Genomic DNA, 17,599 nt, shown 5'->3' with positions numbered 1-17,599 from the left:
ATCACTAGTAGAAGTAAGTTAAGTATCTTAACCTAAAAGAGTACATCATAATTAATTTATTGATCACATTTTGTGTTATTAATCAATCTGCAAAGTAACCAAAGTTATCACATAAATCTAGTGTTGTAAAAAGTACAATATTCCCGTCTAAAATGTAGTGTAGTAGTATATGTTACAGTGTGATTGGCCATTGAACCAATACATCAATTACGATGTAAATTTGCTGCAGTCCAGCTACAGATTAATAATTCATTACGGAGGCGGTTGTCAACGTCCCGTAGCGTTTTCACTTACATCAGGCACTATAGGCAACAATAATTCTAGTTTTAATAATATATCTGTTGTGTGTGCGAGCATAGCGCCAGGTTTAGAACTGTGATTCAGCTCATGAGTGGAGCGTTATAACACAGTTGTTAATCCAATCCAAATCACTTTCCGTGTTTTGTCATCGTCTCTGTAGTGGGTCTGTCTGTGGGCGGTTACAAACGGTGCGTGATTCACAAACCTTATTTGTTCCTACTACTTTGAGCGCCATCTTGTTTGTAACTCTTCTACGTAAGTGGTAGAGTTTCTACCGTGGGGGTATCCGATTACCCTTTTATTCCAGCGTTAGACGGGGAACTTCTCCCTGTAGTTCTCGGGCGCATATTGCAATTTGCTTTATCGCCTTTCTCTTAAAAAAAAATAAGCCACAGAAATGAGCATCGAAACGCTTCTGGAAGCGGCCAAGTTTTTGGAATTGCAAGCCCAGCAACAACAGAAAGCACGTGGTAAGTTGGTATTTTATTAGAAATATGGTTTATGTTTTTACAACATTGGTAAATATGAAATAATACATGTAAAATAATCAACAATTCGATGTAATGTGTCACACAATGATTTATTTTCGGAGTTAAAGACAAAACCCTGTTTATTGTTGACTTACCAGCGCCATTCATGAACTAAATACAGTATGCACGTCGCTGGTTTTGTTGCTTTTAAATTCAAATATGACTGACTACTGAGTGGAATGTGTTCCAGTCAGTCAGTGACATTTTTAGTTTTACTTTCATAATCGTTGTAGTTAGCAGACGAGTTGCATTAGCTCGTTATCTCTTGCTTTGGTTCACGTAACAGTGTGGCTCTGTCTACCTTTTCGTAGCTGTCCAAAATAGCTAATAAACATAAATGGGCTGCTGCAGTATCAGGGGTTACTGCATTGAAACCTCTGCATAGACAGGGTTGTTGTAAAAGCTGCATCACTGTAAAGTTCTCAGATCGTCCCTTTCTGCGTTTGCTTGTCAGTAACGTTATATTACGACAGCACGCATTGCTTCGAGACATTTAAAATCAAATAACCAAAACATGCGGGGGATAAAGGGCGGTGGCGCAGGGAATGCCAAGCTCGTTTTACATAATGACCTGGCATCGTCCGCCGGGGGATCAAGTGACTCTGGCTTTCAGGCTTCCCCTACACGCATCTGTGCTCCTTGATCATTTCCGCTCTTTAAACATGTACGGTGTTGTAGTTCTATAACACCGCACATAATGCACGTTTCAGTGTGATTGTCTTATGTCGCGTAAAAAAATAAACACAAACTCCCTGGCCTTTAAGTCGCTCGTGGAGAGCTTTGAGTGTCTGGCGATGACGTGTACCAACCAACCACGCCTCCATATGTTAACAGCAGGAGGTGGCCCCGCCCCTTTCACCACGTGCGTGCTGGGCTACCCCTCCCAAAGATTGTTTATGAATAAGATGAGTCACTACTATATGCAGTCTGGAGAAAACCTTCCCACCTCCTCCAAAGGATTTATGTTCTACTTCTCTGAAAACAAAATTTGCAGTGCATCTCACCGACAAGACAAACTGGATGCTGTAGCTCAATGGCAAACAAAAGGATGTAAAGTGTGTCACCATTTCATACTACTTACTAGCTGCAGTATGTACTAGGCAATATAAATTGTGTACTATTATGTACAGTTTTATTCTAGCAGGAAATTAAATGATACACGTGATGTTGCATGTCAATCAACTGCCAAGGAGAGAGCCAAATGTTTTGTACACACGCTATACCTTCATTTTGCATACAGTGTTCTGTGGCTGTTTCACAATTTCAATTTTTCAATTTCTTTATTTTTGAAAGGGGACAGTGAGCATTAATCAACATTGAAACAATGTAAATGTTCCAGAGTTAGCTCAAAGTGCTAATTTTCATCAGTAGTCCCCCAGCCAGATGTAAAACAGGCAGCCTTTAAAATAATGACAGGTATAAAATCACAAGATAAAATTACATACAACACATTATGGTTAATAAATACAATTCCAGTAAAATACTTATATAACGTTTAAATGCACACAGATAACATTAGTGCCCACAAGTTTGGCTCTCTACCAGCCATTTTTTTGCATTCTTTTTGAACGAAAAGAATGACAAAGACTCTCTAATAGTTGCCGGCACTGTGGTCCATTGCTGAACTGCTCTTACGGAGAAGACAGCCTGACCAAAAGCTGTTTTTCTCCGAGGGATAATGCAGTCTTCCCTCACTGCCCCTCTAGTTAACCTAACCTCACTGGATCTAAAATTTATAAAATCACATCATTCACAGTGTGACCTTAAAGCAAGTCCTGTTCTTCAATATAGCACCCACTGAAATGTGTTATTACCTTTATAAATGCACAAACCATAGGCTAGTAGTATTTAGCTAGTATTAGAAAAATGAGCCTCTTCAGAATTTAAAAAGGGGTGTTAGTTTGTGAGTAAACGGATTAAAAGAAAGCTGAGATGAGTTTAATCAAACATAACAACATATTTTTCAACTTTCCTACTGTATAAACGGCACACGTAGAGCAGAGTTTCCACAACCATTAAGCCCCTTTCACATATGGACTGTAATCTGTAAACACTGCCAACGTTACATGTCCTCAGTTGCTCTGTCAATAGCCTACTTAGGCATTAGTAACATTTCTATAAATTGCTCCCACCTCAAATTATTTTTAAGTGAAGGTTATAGCTTGTGAAACAATCATTAGAAAGTTAAGCTGTAGATACTGCAGCTAGACCATGAAGATCTATTTGTAGCTACAGATTTGATTTGCGTTACAGATTTATTAGATTTTTTTCAAGCTAAACTACTTTTAAAACAGGCTTGAACATGGTTCAACTCAACATTTAGGGAACTGCTGTCCCTCCGTGCTAAAGAAAAGATAACACTACAGCTTAGGCATGTTGTAGTAAACTAGCTCACTTTGGACTTATACTTTAACCATTAAGGAGACCTATGTGTGAAAGCCAAAATGATATTACTTAAGAAAGCAATTTCAGAGATTCTGATGATTCTGATTCTGAAATCATTTTCTGACGGCTGCAGTTCTCTACCTTTTATCACTATGAAGGCATTTGTGATATTTAGAAGGGCTCCGAGTGAGAGCTCCTGCTTCTTCCCTGCTCCTCCCGCCATGCTGCATTGGGAGAGCAGAGTCCTCCCCAATCCTCCCTCTCTGCTACTGTAGAGCAGGTCACTGTGTGGAGAAAAGTAGGCCAGTGTTTCTCTATGTGCTGCAGTTATATAATGTCTATAGAAAATCCTCTTGTTTTTCTAAGTGCTTCACGAATTTCCTCTCAGAATAAAAAGGCATTTCTCAGTCTAATGTGTGTTTGCACCACAATACAAAAATATCATTCTCATAACTGGCCATTCAACATCTTATGAACACTGGCTAGCACATTAACCAGAACATCTTGTTCTTTTCTGCTTTCTTTTACTTTAAAGAGAAGATTTTTCCGTGTAATGTAACAAACACGTGCAGCAAATGGTGACACACTGGACTGATAAATATGATACCATTACATTGTTCTCTAGAGTGATTAAGACCTAGAAATGTCTTCTTCCTTTTTCACATGACTTTTACAATGGTAGGATGACATGTTCAGAAAGCTGCATCACTGTCCTTACAAATATTTTCAAGGCAATTTTCAGTGGTAAGCACTGCAGCACTTCTGCCAGCCAAAAGGTCCTGAGTTCTGTGAGGCCTTTCCCCAACACCATAAAAGACATGCATGCTAGCTAACTTCTGCCATTGTCCTTGATGAAGCTATTAGCATTACAACTGAAGTAGGTCCCCTGGCGCTGGACGGTGGCTGCCACACTGCTCCCCATAGTTAGGATTGGTTAAATGCATGTTATATGGATGGGTTAATCCTATGTGTAAAATTTACTTGGCAAAATAAAGAATTTCCTATTCCTATCTCAACATCGAACGTCACAGCTGCCATAGCAACTAGACAGCCTTTTTCTTCCGCATCCATACATCATGGAGAGAGGTGTCTTGAATATGATTGGATAATACTACAATGCTGATAAAACTCTTTGATTCCAACTCCTCTTTTCAGAATCGGCTTTAAATGGCCAAGTAAGTGTGAACACATGCAATGAATTTGATTCTGCTTTTTTATGGCCAAAATACTGCACATATTCTACAGGCAAGTCCCATTGTATGTCACATGTATTGGTACACTCTCAGCTGTAGAATTTTTCTCTTAATTTACAAATATTTTACATTGCAACAATTTCTTTTTCAAATGTTTGATGCAATTTTCTCAAATATGTCTGAAGTCAGCAAAGTAGTTTTTTTTTTTAAATCAATTTGAGGTTAATAACTTGTTCTGTTTCAGAAGTGATCAGTAACAGTTAACCTCCAAAAATATGTTTTTATTACACTATTACACTTTTTATTATGCTTTTATTACATGTAGCATGTTATGTCCTTGACATGTAGAAGATATGGTAAGCGTTCCTTCAATTGGGGGCTTTGTTAGTAGATGTAGAGTAGACTTGCATCCCCCCTCCCCAACACAACTTGGTCAGTGGACTGTGACAGAGTTTACATTACAGCGAGATGTACCTCCATTAGAGTAACAACCTTTTTCAGAGCCTGCTTGAAGCTTGGCAGGATTTTGCAAATGTAAAAAGATACACATTCATTTAAGCCTGTTACGAAGAAGCACAGAAAAACAGATAAGCTGGTTTTTGACTTGGAACACTCACTGCTGTTGCTGTGTTGATAACCAGAAACCTGGCATTAGCTTTGGGTAATGAAGTAACTGTAGCTTTAAATCTTGAACATTTTACTCGGTTGTTCTCTTTACTATAATTGAGACAATCATGATGAGCATGGCAGGTGGTAGACCTTTGTTTGTTTGTGCTATGTTGTATCGCCAAGGACTTCTCAATGGTTTGTCAGATATTTTGTCACTCAGTGACTCTGTGGTTTATTTTCAGTATACGCCAGTCACGACCAAATAGATCTGTTTTATTTCCTCTCACATACTTTACCAGATATCTTAATTTAAGGTCACACTTCTATTTTTGAAGTTGTTTCCCTGTAATTTAACCAAACTGAACCTCTTGTGCAGTGTAGTACTGTGATGTATAGTACCTGAAGTGTGTATAGAAGGACACTGTAGTAGATGTTCTGTTAACCTGCCTTGTTTATTCCACAGAGGATGAACTAAAGGAAAAGCAGCGCTTGGAGCAGTTGGCAGAGCGGAGGCACTCTGATGTGAACTATAACTCAACAATCCACATCAACAATGTTTCTAAAGCAGAGGAGCTGCGCACTGAGTGCCGCGCTGTGCCCATCCCACCCTCTCTGCCTCCCCCCTCCATGCCCATCACTGTCATCCCCATCCCGGTGGTCACCCCTAACCCTACAGGCTCACCCACTCTGCCTGTCGCCACACTCTGCCCTCCAGCTGCTCCACCACTTGCCGCCACTCTGCCACGCTCTCCACAACCCAAACCTGAGCACCCGACCTCTGTGCTAACCACCAACCACAAGCAGCTGATACAGAACCACCATCATCACCCACAGCTCATCGCCCAAACTAACAGTACTAAACTACAGCAGCAGACACACCAGCAGCTGGTTCAGCGCTACCCTGGTTCTATCGTCTCGCCCCCCCAGCAACATGCCTTACTGCCTCAGTCGGGCCATGTAGTCCAGCAGGCTCCTCTACAGAACGGCCCCGTCAGCCGAGGGAGTCCTCCTGATGATGGCCGCCACCTAGACAAGAAGAGGCCTGGAGGGTACATCTATTAACTTCTTTACATTATAATTTAAATAGGACTACAACTGAGTATTTTTTTTTTTTTTTTAATCTGTTAATTTTTGTCAATCAATATATCGGTCTACAAACTGTCAGAAATATAAAAGTTGCATTTGGCCTTTAGCCTCTGAAAACCCCTCAAAGCATTTGTCTTGTAATGATTTAAAATGAAAAAAAACAACAAAATTTAGCATTTGGGAAGCCGTTACATTATTGATATTTCACCTCTAAAAGACAGAATATTGTCACTTACAGTAACTATATGCTAGCAATAAAACAGGAAAATTCTTCTTTGGTTGATTTTGATTATATTTGTCACATTGCCCTTTTTTAAATACCAAATTCTCACTGTACTCTCATCTGTGCTCTTACAGGGCAGGCACAAGAGAAGTGCATAACAAGCTTGAGAAAAACAGGTGGGTTCAACCTGTCTACCATAGGGCCTCCTTAAAGAGAGCGCGATCTATTGGAGGTTATTTGTGTTGTTACATTTGAATAATATGTACTAGTTACATCGTGTGTTTTCTCTGAAACTGACTGGTACCTTTGTTTATTTGTAGTGGTTTAATTTTAATGCTAAGCTTGATCTTTTTTTTTTAGTAAAGAACACTAATTGAAAATGTTGTCGTGGTAATCATCTGTTACTAAAATAAAGCCAAGTGTGGCTCAACCCATTCCTGCTCTCTCAAATCCCCTCTCTCTGTTTTGGGTCTGTCAGACGGGCACACTTGAAGGAGTGCTTTGAGACACTGAAAAAGAACATCCCCAACATAGACGAGAAGAAGACCTCCAATCTGAGCGTGCTGAGAAGTGCGCTGAGATACATTCAGGTAAGACAAGTCTAGTTTGTCGTATGTATAACAAAGGCCTATACAGCTAAACAACTACACTTTACTATTCCAGACCTCTTTTTTTTTTTTTTTTTTTTATCCATGGTTTAACGAAAAAAATTCTAGCAACCGACTAAGCTTCAGCCTGTGTACTGCATTCATCAGATGTTTGTGAATCTTGCTTAGACTTGTTTGTACAGGTTTATTTGCATTCATGATTACTACTGAACAATGGAGCCTCCATTATTTTGAAGCCACGCTGCAATATGAGCTAGAGTCTCGGGTTGTTTGTTGGTGGTTTAAAAAAGAAAAAAGGGGATGGGGGGAACAAAGCATGCTCTTTTGTAATATAAGCACAATCACAATTGTAATTACCAGGGTTTGCATAATCGGCTCTGAATTTGAAGAGATGGTGATACATGTATGGGTGTATTTTATTCTACCCTGCCATTATTATTTACATTATGTTGTCGTGCTTTTCTCAAAAACATCCCTTGTTGTACAGCAACAGTGATTTTTTTTTTTCAGGGATGAAATTGATTTGAAAGGACATAGATAAGTGGATGTTGGGTTGACTTGTCTTAAGTATTTTACAGCTGGAAAGAGGGTCTTTTTTTTTTTTTTTTTAAAACTGGGCTGTCTATGCAGTAGAATGGCGCAAACGTTTTTGAAATTGGTGCTACCTGACCAGAGGAAAAAAAGCTGGGACATTCCCTTTTGCTCAAAAGGTAGAAAACCTACAACTAACAGAATGCACTGCGCCGCACCGGACCAATAAAAGCTCCCGCTGGTTGGTGACGTAATGCAAGCTCATCAAGCTCGTCCGGATTGAAACCGAATGGCGGCCGGCTGGTAACAAACGATTTTGTACAACAGTTAAACGGTAAACTGAAATATGTTTCGGAAAACATTTAAAGCAAGAAATAGGCAATGCAGTTACATAATCTTTGTTTATATTTGATCAGCACTGTCTAGTACTACAGTTTTATCTGATTTCAGTTTGAGGGAAATAAAGCGAGGGGCGGCTGTCTTTCTCAATCTGCTTCTACTCTTTGTGTCCATATGCAGAAGTACAGTGTGTAGTTACAGCAACAGCCCTAGCTCCAGCAGAAAAACTCCAAGTGACGAAAGTAAGTCACTTGGGAGTTCTTCTGCTGGCCTGTGAGTAGGGATATCTGTGCCCTGGTAAGAGGAGGAGGAAAGTTAACAATAGTTCATTTACACATACTACCAACATTATTATGATAGAAACTTGGTTGGATATCTGCAAAGTATCCCTTAAGTGTAGTCTTTGTCAGTCCCAAATAAAATATTTCTACAATAGTCTGACCAAAGAGTCAGTTTGAGGCCTATGGAAAACCTCTTTCCTGCCACAACATTGTTTTCTACTTATCACTCGTAGTAATTTCGGACTTATTCTTTTTTTTCTTCTTGCATTTCCTGCCTTTACTGAGGAATCTTTAAACACTTCCCCATTTGTACCATTTTAAGCAAATCTGTGTTTAATATTAACAATATGTGCCATGTCATTGTCCACAAATGACTCACCATGGCCCTCATTTATCAACCTAACGTAGAAACCAGCGCAGATATGAGCGCAGAAATCATCTTACGACAGGCTTCACGTGTGATTTATGAAACGTTCGTATCACACCAATCAGAGCGTAAGAATGGTCGTACATTGATAAATGCAGCGGCTGGAAACGATCGTAATTTAAATATCACGCCCCAATATATTCTCGGTTTTGAGGCCTCGCCCCTACAATTTACGACATGGCGAGACGTAATCCGGCTGAGAAGCGGCACTTTTCAGAGGTGGAGATTGAAACCCTGATATATCTCTGGTTCATTTGCACAAACGTGTGTACTTTTTGGCAGCCTGAAAACTGTTATTAAAGGCTGTAGAAAGAATGCGGGATGAAAAGAGATCACTGATGCGGTCAACAGTGTTGCCGTAGTAAATCGGACTCCAGCTGAAGTTTAGCCTATTTAATTTATACATCCTTGACGCATTTTCTATAGTCCTAATAGTAATATACAGGCTTATTGCAATCTTTTAGGCCTACATGGTGTACCTATATTTAAATAAACACACGGTAGCGGAGTTTATGCAGTGTCTTTTATTTTACTCGTGTTTTTTTGCTGCTGAGGGAGAGCGCGTGTCCTCCGCCCCCCCGTGCTGGACCACCATCACGACCCTGTCTCCTGACAGCAGAGGGGCTGGGAAAACAAGCCGAAATAACTCGGTCAATAGCAGAAATAAATTGTTCACGACATAGAAATGAAAACCTGAATAATAAATAAAAATGTTGTGCATCGTCATGTTTCCTGTATTGAATATCATTGCCAAACATAACACTATAGGCTACCTTTTAAAAGCGAGGTATAATAATGTCCTGTCTCCTTCAGTTGGTGGCTGTTCTGGACACTGCTCTCTGGGCATCGGGTCATCTGGCTCCATTGCTACATTTATGGCACCCAGTTTCCCTGCGAGATGTTGTGCAGAACCCCACAGGCTAAAACAATGTTGCAGACTTTTTCTGCCGTGTATAGGGTCCCCCCCCCCCCCCCCACTGATGCGAGCCATCTTCCCTTAAACAATCCGATGGAGCGCTCCACCGTGGCACGTGTGCGTACGTGTGCACTATTGTACCGGCTCATAGAGGTCTTCTAAAAGAGCCAGATCTGCCATTGCTGATAAGTGATCAACTGATGACTTCTCCTTCTCCTATTAAACTGATTATATGCTGCACCGCAAGTCCACGCTGACTCAGAAACTTGCGTACACGAGTTCAGACCAGACGTGAGATTTGATCGCAGCCTACGCTCACGTCCAAATTGATAAATGCCGAGCTTTGCGTAGGAATCGGCGTACGCCCGTTGTGCGCCTGTTTTAGGTCGTACGCACGTTTCATAAATGAGGGCCCATGTGTTTGCGTCAGGCTCTGACTGTGCGAGTATCCTGGTTGTAACTCTTTCAGACCGTGACTGTTCTGTTGAGTGTGTCATAGTATTTACTATGGGCCCTTTTTTCTTCTTCTATAGATAGATACTGTATGGTGAAAATTTTAAATCTGGAACACAAGTTCACCCATTGGCCTAAGTTGGCATCAGGTGTTGAAGTTTAAGAATGGCTGTCATGTTTCTATGTGTATTTGTCCTGTAGTGCTTATTAGAGTTGCATGTAGTTGCAAGCTAATAGTTGTTATTCACATTTGTCTAGTGACGACTAGGGTTTGATGTTAAGCATACAGAATAATTAGGTACTTATTTGGTATATACTCAGCAGTAATATTTGGTGTGCACATTGATAGTCCTTGATGGTTTTCATCTTTTAAGGCCTCTGTGAAAGAACCAACCCTGTAGTGTTCATATTTCTTATTATTATATAACCGTGGTGCAGGTTTACTAATGTACATTTTGCAGAGGACAGTGTGCTGCTGATTTGATGCTCTTGAGAAGCAGCAGTCTGGTTATTCCTCTCTGCGTGTGGATACTGAGGGAAACTAGGACAGCGTGGGTGCAGAGCTCGTCACCCAATCCCCCTCCCTCTGCCCCCTCTCTGCGTCATTAAGCAACCCAGTGTTTAGAGTGTTGAGTTCGACTTGCAGACCGACCTGCCTCTCTTTTCCTCCTATCAACAGCTGAGCTGGACAAGGAATATGTGTAAAGGAAATAGACAGAAGAAAAATATCACAAACGATTCCACTTTATGCAAAAAAAAAACTGTTACAACCTCATCATGTGTAGACACAGTTTTTTATTTTTTTTATTTTGATGAGCTCATGAACAGTGTCACTAGAGCTGGACAACTTTCTACTAAATTAAAGGTATATATATATATATATATATATATATATATATATATATATATATATATATATATATGAGAAGCCAAAACAAAACCTGTGTATCCACTGTCATCTTGACATGTTGGTACAGAGCTACAGAGGTGTGTCCTGCCCTCATCTGGGCTGGCAGCAGAAACACTGAGCTCAGGCGTTAGGCTCATCATCACATTTCATTTGATTTATCTTGTCCGTTATCTCAAGTGTCAACTTGGAAAATAAGTGCAGTTATCAGTTCTCCGCAAAATGTAACTGGCCAACATCTACGTAGTTCAAGTTTCACTTCCACATTTCATTCAATTCCAAATGATGACATGCAAATAGATTATTTTGCTTTTTGATTGTGTTTTTGTTAACAGAGCTGTACATTTATTTGTTGTAATGTATTACATCTTGTTTCTAAAGGCCCCCCCCGAGCCTGTAGTGGTGCTGCGAAAGCCGAGGCTGTAAAATAAGCCCTGATGTAGTAGAGCTCCTCCTCCTCTACTCCCCCACTTTTCCTCCCTCCATCCTGCCTCTCTGAGCTTTTAAGGCCACATGAGCAGCAAGCACATGGCTAGCCTGAGCTGTGTGATGTCCCCCCCCTTGCTGGGACCCCGCCCAGCACTGCAACAGGCAGGACTCGCTGTCCCATGGCCTAGCTGCCAGCAGCAGGGAGGAAACCTGGATCAGTAAAAACACAAGGCTCGGTTTACTCCACTCGCGCTTCATTTGCCTCTTAAAGCTGACGGAACTTGTTCCTACACTGCTTGTCCACGAATGCCAGCTTGAAACGTGTTGTGCCATCTGGTGGGGAAAATCTTGAGGGTAGAGGAAGGTGGATATGTGTTTTAATATTTGTAGCATTGTAAGTAAATTACATTTATCGTGCACATAATAGCATATTTCCTTAGACGCCTTAAAACAAAGCACCAAGTACTTTTACATTTATTATTCATTCCTCGAACATGAAAAATAATCAGTCTTCAATGGCAGTCGAGGTCACTGCTCTTTAATATTTCAAGGTTTTTTTTCAGCTTAGTCTTTGTGAATGTCTTGGTGACACTCAATCTCTTCTTTCATGGTTATGAGTCAAGACTGCAGTCAAATTCAACAGCTGTTATATTTGCTGTGGCATGAATAGTATCTGTCTTTAGCAAAATTATGATTTTCAAGGAAAAACAATTGTCATCAAAAGTTGTTTTTACCATAATACGAGCTATATGACAGAGTAGCACAACATACAATATATGATTGCAGATTTGTTGTCTCACAGTACTCTTTGACTGCACTGGAGCATAGTCCTTAGCCACGATGAGGTAATTATGTCAGTTGTGCAGTGGTGTGCAAAAGTAGGAGTTTTTTTCCACATACAAGCCTTTAATTGTGTAAGTCAGGCGCCACGTTTAGTTCTCTGTTGCAGCTTGGAGGCACAGTGAGACAAGGGTTTATGGTTACCACACTGTCACAAGACCTCTGTGCAGAAGCCTGATGATCAGTCATCCAGGCTGAACAGCATGTCTGCAACGTGGCTTCCTGTGCTCCTGGCCCTTTAAGAAAGCCCAGCCTTGTGCCGTCTGCTGCAAAAGTGAGTCAGTACAGCTTGTATTGCTCTCTTTCAATCCCCCGCTATCTGCTGCCCTCCCTCTCCCATTCTTTGTGGGGCCATGTGCTCAGCACTCGCATTGCTTGTGACAGCGCTTGAGCAGTGTTTCTCACACACACACACACACACACACACACACACACACACACACACACACACACACACACACACACACACACACACACACACACCCCAGTCCTGGTCTAGATTTGAAAAGGCCTTGTCTCTCTTGTAGTAGGAAGTTCAGAAGCTCAGCGGTGCGCCCATGTGCAAAGAGACAAAAGGTGCCTTGTGTCATTACAACCTGGTGACCTGATTAATAGGGTGATGAAGTCATGTCTAATCAATCTGCGACAGACTTGGTTTACATGGTTAATCTCAGACTAGCTGTTTCTAAAGAGACAAATAAAGTGTTTGCTCTGTCCCCCACAGCACTGTAACAGGGAGAGTTCAGTGGGTCTGTGGAGCGTTTCTCTCCATGAGTCATAGTTTGTGGCATGCACAGTTGTGGCACCGCTCACATGAAGCTGCCTCCTAATACATGAGTGTAAAAGGGAGGCAGCTAGTGACCGGTCCACGTGTCACACCTTTGGAATGCTTTTTATACCATTTCATTCTGCCCTCCTGACAATCTCTTCAGATAGATGCTGTGTGTGAGAAAATCTGTTCTCCATCTTTGTGAGTAATCGTTTTCATTATTACACCAGGTGTAAAAGGAATGTTTACATGAGAAAACTAAATTGCACGTGATGGTGTACACTGTCTTTTAGGTTACCGAGGAAACCTTTTATGAGGTTTTTATCTGTTTCCATGACAACCAAAGATGGGGGCATTACAGTACGTCATGTGTGGAGACAGAGGATACTTTTAATGTGTTCAGACTAAAGTACTGATATCAGCTCTTCTTGACAGAGGGGCTTATGATGGCTGGTCTTGAGTAACACTGCACATCTGTGCCCAGATGTTCATGAGTGAATAGTAAGGAACCAACATTATTCATTAATCAGTGAAGTATATGATTTGTCCTGCTCTCCATGCTTCAATTAAAATACAATAACTTTGTGTGAATACCAGTGTGCATGACTGAGAAATGGCACAATACAGAAGCACTCGACCACTTTCACAAGTAATGAGATACATAGCACACAGCAGTGTTTCTTCCTTGTTTGTCCTCATCCAACAAACGCTGAGTAAAGACAATTTGGAAACCAGTATTTAAAGCAGAGCTAGAGAGATAAATCTGACTGGCTGATATTCGCTTGTTGCAGATATATTGGTATTGGTATGTTGGTTAATAAGTAACAAAAAATTGCAATACAGAAACGCCACACAAGGTTTGAGGTCGATTTTTCACTTTAATAGCCAGATTAATAGGCTTGTTTATGTGGATTTATTTGGGCTTGATTATATTCTTGTCATGGCTTTCTTCTGCCGAACAAATAGTGAAAAGGCCTTTCTTTGAGTTTGTAATTGTGTGTTTAAATGTGACTGAAAACACTCCCAGTGTGATGCAGTCCAAGCACAGACCGCTTGCAGCCCATGCAGTTCTAATCCTGGATAAGGGCTAGAGACAGGTGTTGAATTACACAAGGCCTGCCTTTTGTCCTCTTGCTATTTATGTACATGTAGATGCACACACACAGACCACGCTGATAGAAAGCTCTCTACATACAACTAGCCACAACAAACGCATACAAATGCCCCTTTCTCAATCAAACACTCTCACACAAGATGACTTGCACATGAACTGTACCCTCCCACAAACTGATACACGATGGCATGAACACTAACAGGAAGTCCACCCTTTAGGGAAATGGCTTTATGATCCTGAATCATCAGGTTGCTGGTAACAGATTTCACAGTGTCGTTTCCCTGAGCCTCTACCACCAAGGCCAGAGTCTGTGTTGGATACTTTGACCAAGCTGAGCTTGACATGTAATAAATTATATAAAGTCTTCAATTTCAAAACACGAATCCCCTTACAGTGTAACTCTATCCTGTCTGTAGTAGGCATGGGCTGGTTACCGGTTTCAAGGTATACCATGTTTTTTTTTTTTTTTTACCCAGACATTTCAAAAATAAAACATTTTAAAGCTGTAATCGCAATACCATGAAACCGTGATATTTTTGCTGAATCTCATACCGGCCCATTTCTGTATTACCTTACCCAGCAGTTACTTGGGAATACATTGGGAATTAGTTTGCTTAACATTTCAGTATTATTTCATTATTATTATTCAGCATTATTCTTACACAGTGAGGTTTGTTATAGTTTTCATATATTTTAAACTCTTCTCCTGTTGCCATGTACAGGGTTTGTTTGGTTTTACCTTGTGTCAGCTGACAGGTTAGGGGAAATTGGGTCACAGAGAGCCACTGCCTGGAAGCGCCTCTTACTTTCCATACTTGTCTCCTCCCTCCTTCTCTCCTCCACCTTCCCCTTCCCTTGTACTTCTGTAGCTCTGTTATTTTGCTCTCTGCACACAGGTTATGGCTGCAGATTTCATTTTTTTTTTTTTTTTTTATAGTTTTTTTCCTGGACCTGTTCCTTATTATTTAGCTGTAAAGACATCCTGGGTGTTAATGCTTGTATTCTATGGAGGTTTATCGGTGTGCTTTGTTTTGAGCGGTAGACACCATTTTTCTTCTGGAGTTGGACAATTTTTAGGAAACCACTTGTTGTTGTTGGAGGCTGAATAAACATGATTTATACATGAATTAATGCGACAGTCTCCCTCCTCCTTTAGTGGCTGAAGTGGCTTCATGTTTATTTGTCTGTGATTTGTTTAACCCTTGTGATGTCTTCCCGTCAACCTTGAAAAAAAAACACTTTATTTTTGTTTTTGCTTTTTACGTTTTAAATTTTTCTTCTACACATTTTCAGCGCTTATTTCCACGCCCTATATTTTCTGATGTAAAACAAAAATTGAAAACGGGTCATTGTGACCCGAAGTCAACACAAGGTTAATATGTTTTGCATTACTTATCTGATTCTGCAAAATAAAAGTAATTAAAACCGTCAGATAAACATAGTGCAGTAAAAACTACAATATTCCCCTCTGCAATGTAGTGGAGTCAAAGTATAAAATGGAAACCCTTATGTAAAGTGCCTGAGAACTGTACTTGAGTACAGTACTTGAGCAAATGTACTTAGTAACTTTCCATCGCATGGTGACCACATGACCAAATGAAGGGTGTTGTGAAAGCTAATTAAATATCCTTGCAAAAAAACTTATTTTTGTTGACAGTCAGAGACAATTGATTCAACTCTATCCTAATTTTATTTTCGGAGGTTGTAGTTAGTGATGATGAGTAATGTATTTTATTGTATTCAAAAGTGCCTCTAATAACTTGTCAAACTCCCACTCCCATGCAGTGACAAGGGGAACATAATTCAGTATATCACAGGCTAATACAAAACCATCAGCTAAGGCTTCAAACATTAGCACTGAGTTCAATCAACACCTCTCTGACACGGTGTCAACAAAGCAAAGCTTCACAAAAACAGGATTTATTGGATTAATTAATGCAAATAGATTATTTTTGCTTTTTGATTGTGTTTTTGTTAACAGAGCGGTTTGTTTGTTGTAATGTATTACATCTTGTTTCTAAAGGCCTAATGGATTATTGCATTACACTGTACTTGTGAGCCTAATAAACTGGTACATTTACTGGTGGAAGCTCACACCATCATGGAGTCGGACTCGGTTATGATTTTACAACCTAATGATTTCTGCTTTCTCCTTTCAGACGTTGAAGCGGAAAGAGAAGGAGTACGAGCACGACATGGAGCGACTGGCCAGAGAGAAGATAGCCACGCAGCAGCGATTAGCAGAGCTGAAGAACGATCTGAGCCAGTGGATGGATGTGATTGAGATTGACCGCATCCTGCGACAGACAGTACAGCCAGAGGAGGACCAGGCCTCCACCTCCACTGCCTCAGGTAGACTGACAGTCAGAGTCCGATAACTGGAGGCCTACAGGGATGCCCCTGTATAAATATTAAGAATATATTTAAAGTAATGTTGATCCAATGTGATTTTGTTCTGATCTGCAAAATGACCCACCAACTACAGCACCAAACAACCTCCTTTTTTTAAATGTAGGCGTTAGTATTATAAGATGCAATGTTTAATTTTACTGAGTTCATTATTTCATCTGTTGGTGTTGCAGAAGGTGAAGACATTATGGCTGATGACCTGGAAGATGAGACTGCACCTAGAGCGCAGACTGCCTTACCCACAGTGCCTCAAACCATGAAACCTGAGCTGCACAAGACTGCAACACCCACTCACACACCCACCACTACCTCCTTCATCACCCAACACATCTCCATCCAGCATAAAGTCCCTCTGCACCAGCCTCAGCTCCAGCCGCTGACAGTGACTCCTCCTCAGCCAGTGTCCAAGCCTGCTGCCCCACCTATACTCACCACATCCAGCCCTCACACTGCCCCCAGTCAGCCCTTGATTCCCACACATACACAGATGGTGACTGCTTCCAGCCTACATCCCACCGTTATTGCCCATGCTTCAGTGTCTCATCCCTCAGTCATCCAAGCAGTCAACCACGTCATCCAGGGAGGGGGTCCCAAACATATTGCCCACCTGGCTCCCTCCCCCACCACCAGCACTGTGCAGTTAGCCCCCGGCCACCAACCCATCGGCCACATCACCGTGCACCCGGTGGCTCACCTGAGCCAGCATCTACCTACCCTCTATTCCCAACCGGTGGCTGTCACACAGTCAGCTGTGGTTGGTCACATCACCCACACCCTAAACCACACCCACCCGCACATGAACGGCACTGCGACTAGCCAACCAGCTGCCACCATAGTTGGCAAGCAGACAGCAGTGAGCACCCAAATGGTGGCCCACCACCCACAGCTAGTGGGCCAGACAGTGCTCAACCCTGTGACAATGGTGACCATGCCCTCCTTCCCCATCAGCACTCTGAAGCTGGCCTGAAGACTGCCAACAGGACTCCCAGGCTGCGCGGAGAAGCACAGGCCTCAGACCAGGCCATCGAAATAGCCCACAGTGAGGCCAGGAGAGCTGCTGGACACCTTGCTGATCCACAGTGTCACTATCCTTCAGAAGCATTACAGCTGATTTAAAGCCGGGAACATTCCTACAACAAACCCTCTTTCAATACTAGTCCACCACAGTGTCCTAAAGACTTGAGCCTGAATTTAAGATATGGTTGATAGTCATCATGATGTGCGTTTGTGGCAATATATGGGGGGGCAGA

The 17,599-nt window shown here is 41.4% G+C and overlaps 1 protein-coding gene across 2 annotated transcripts; it reads left to right on the top strand.

Moving 5' to 3' along the window:
- The first annotated feature begins 483 nt into the window (after positions 1 to 483).
- On the top strand, positions 484 to 17,344 carry mnta (MAX network transcriptional repressor a). 2 transcript variants are annotated; one of them, XM_028574399.1, is made up of 6 exons: positions 485 to 770; positions 5,481 to 6,066; positions 6,461 to 6,502; positions 6,805 to 6,916; positions 16,100 to 16,292; positions 16,523 to 17,344. In XM_028574399.1, the coding sequence occupies exons 1-6, from the start codon at positions 698 to 700 to the stop codon at positions 17,314 to 17,316; spliced, it is 1,800 nt and encodes a 599-aa protein (XP_028430200.1). In that variant the 5' UTR covers positions 485 to 697; the 3' UTR covers positions 17,317 to 17,344. The 2 variants fall into 2 exon arrangements, with proteins under 2 accessions (XP_028430201.1, XP_028430200.1); XM_028574400.1 differs by lacking the exon at positions 6,461 to 6,502 and having other exon boundaries at positions 484 to 770.
- Positions 17,345 to 17,599: the final 255 nt, after the last annotated feature.

Source organism: Perca flavescens, chromosome 3 (genome assembly GCF_004354835.1).
Source record: "Perca flavescens isolate YP-PL-M2 chromosome 3, PFLA_1.0, whole genome shotgun sequence".
Classification (NCBI taxonomy): domain Eukaryota; kingdom Metazoa; phylum Chordata; class Actinopteri; order Perciformes; family Percidae; genus Perca; species Perca flavescens.
This window is presented reverse-complemented; position numbering and strand designations above follow the sequence as displayed.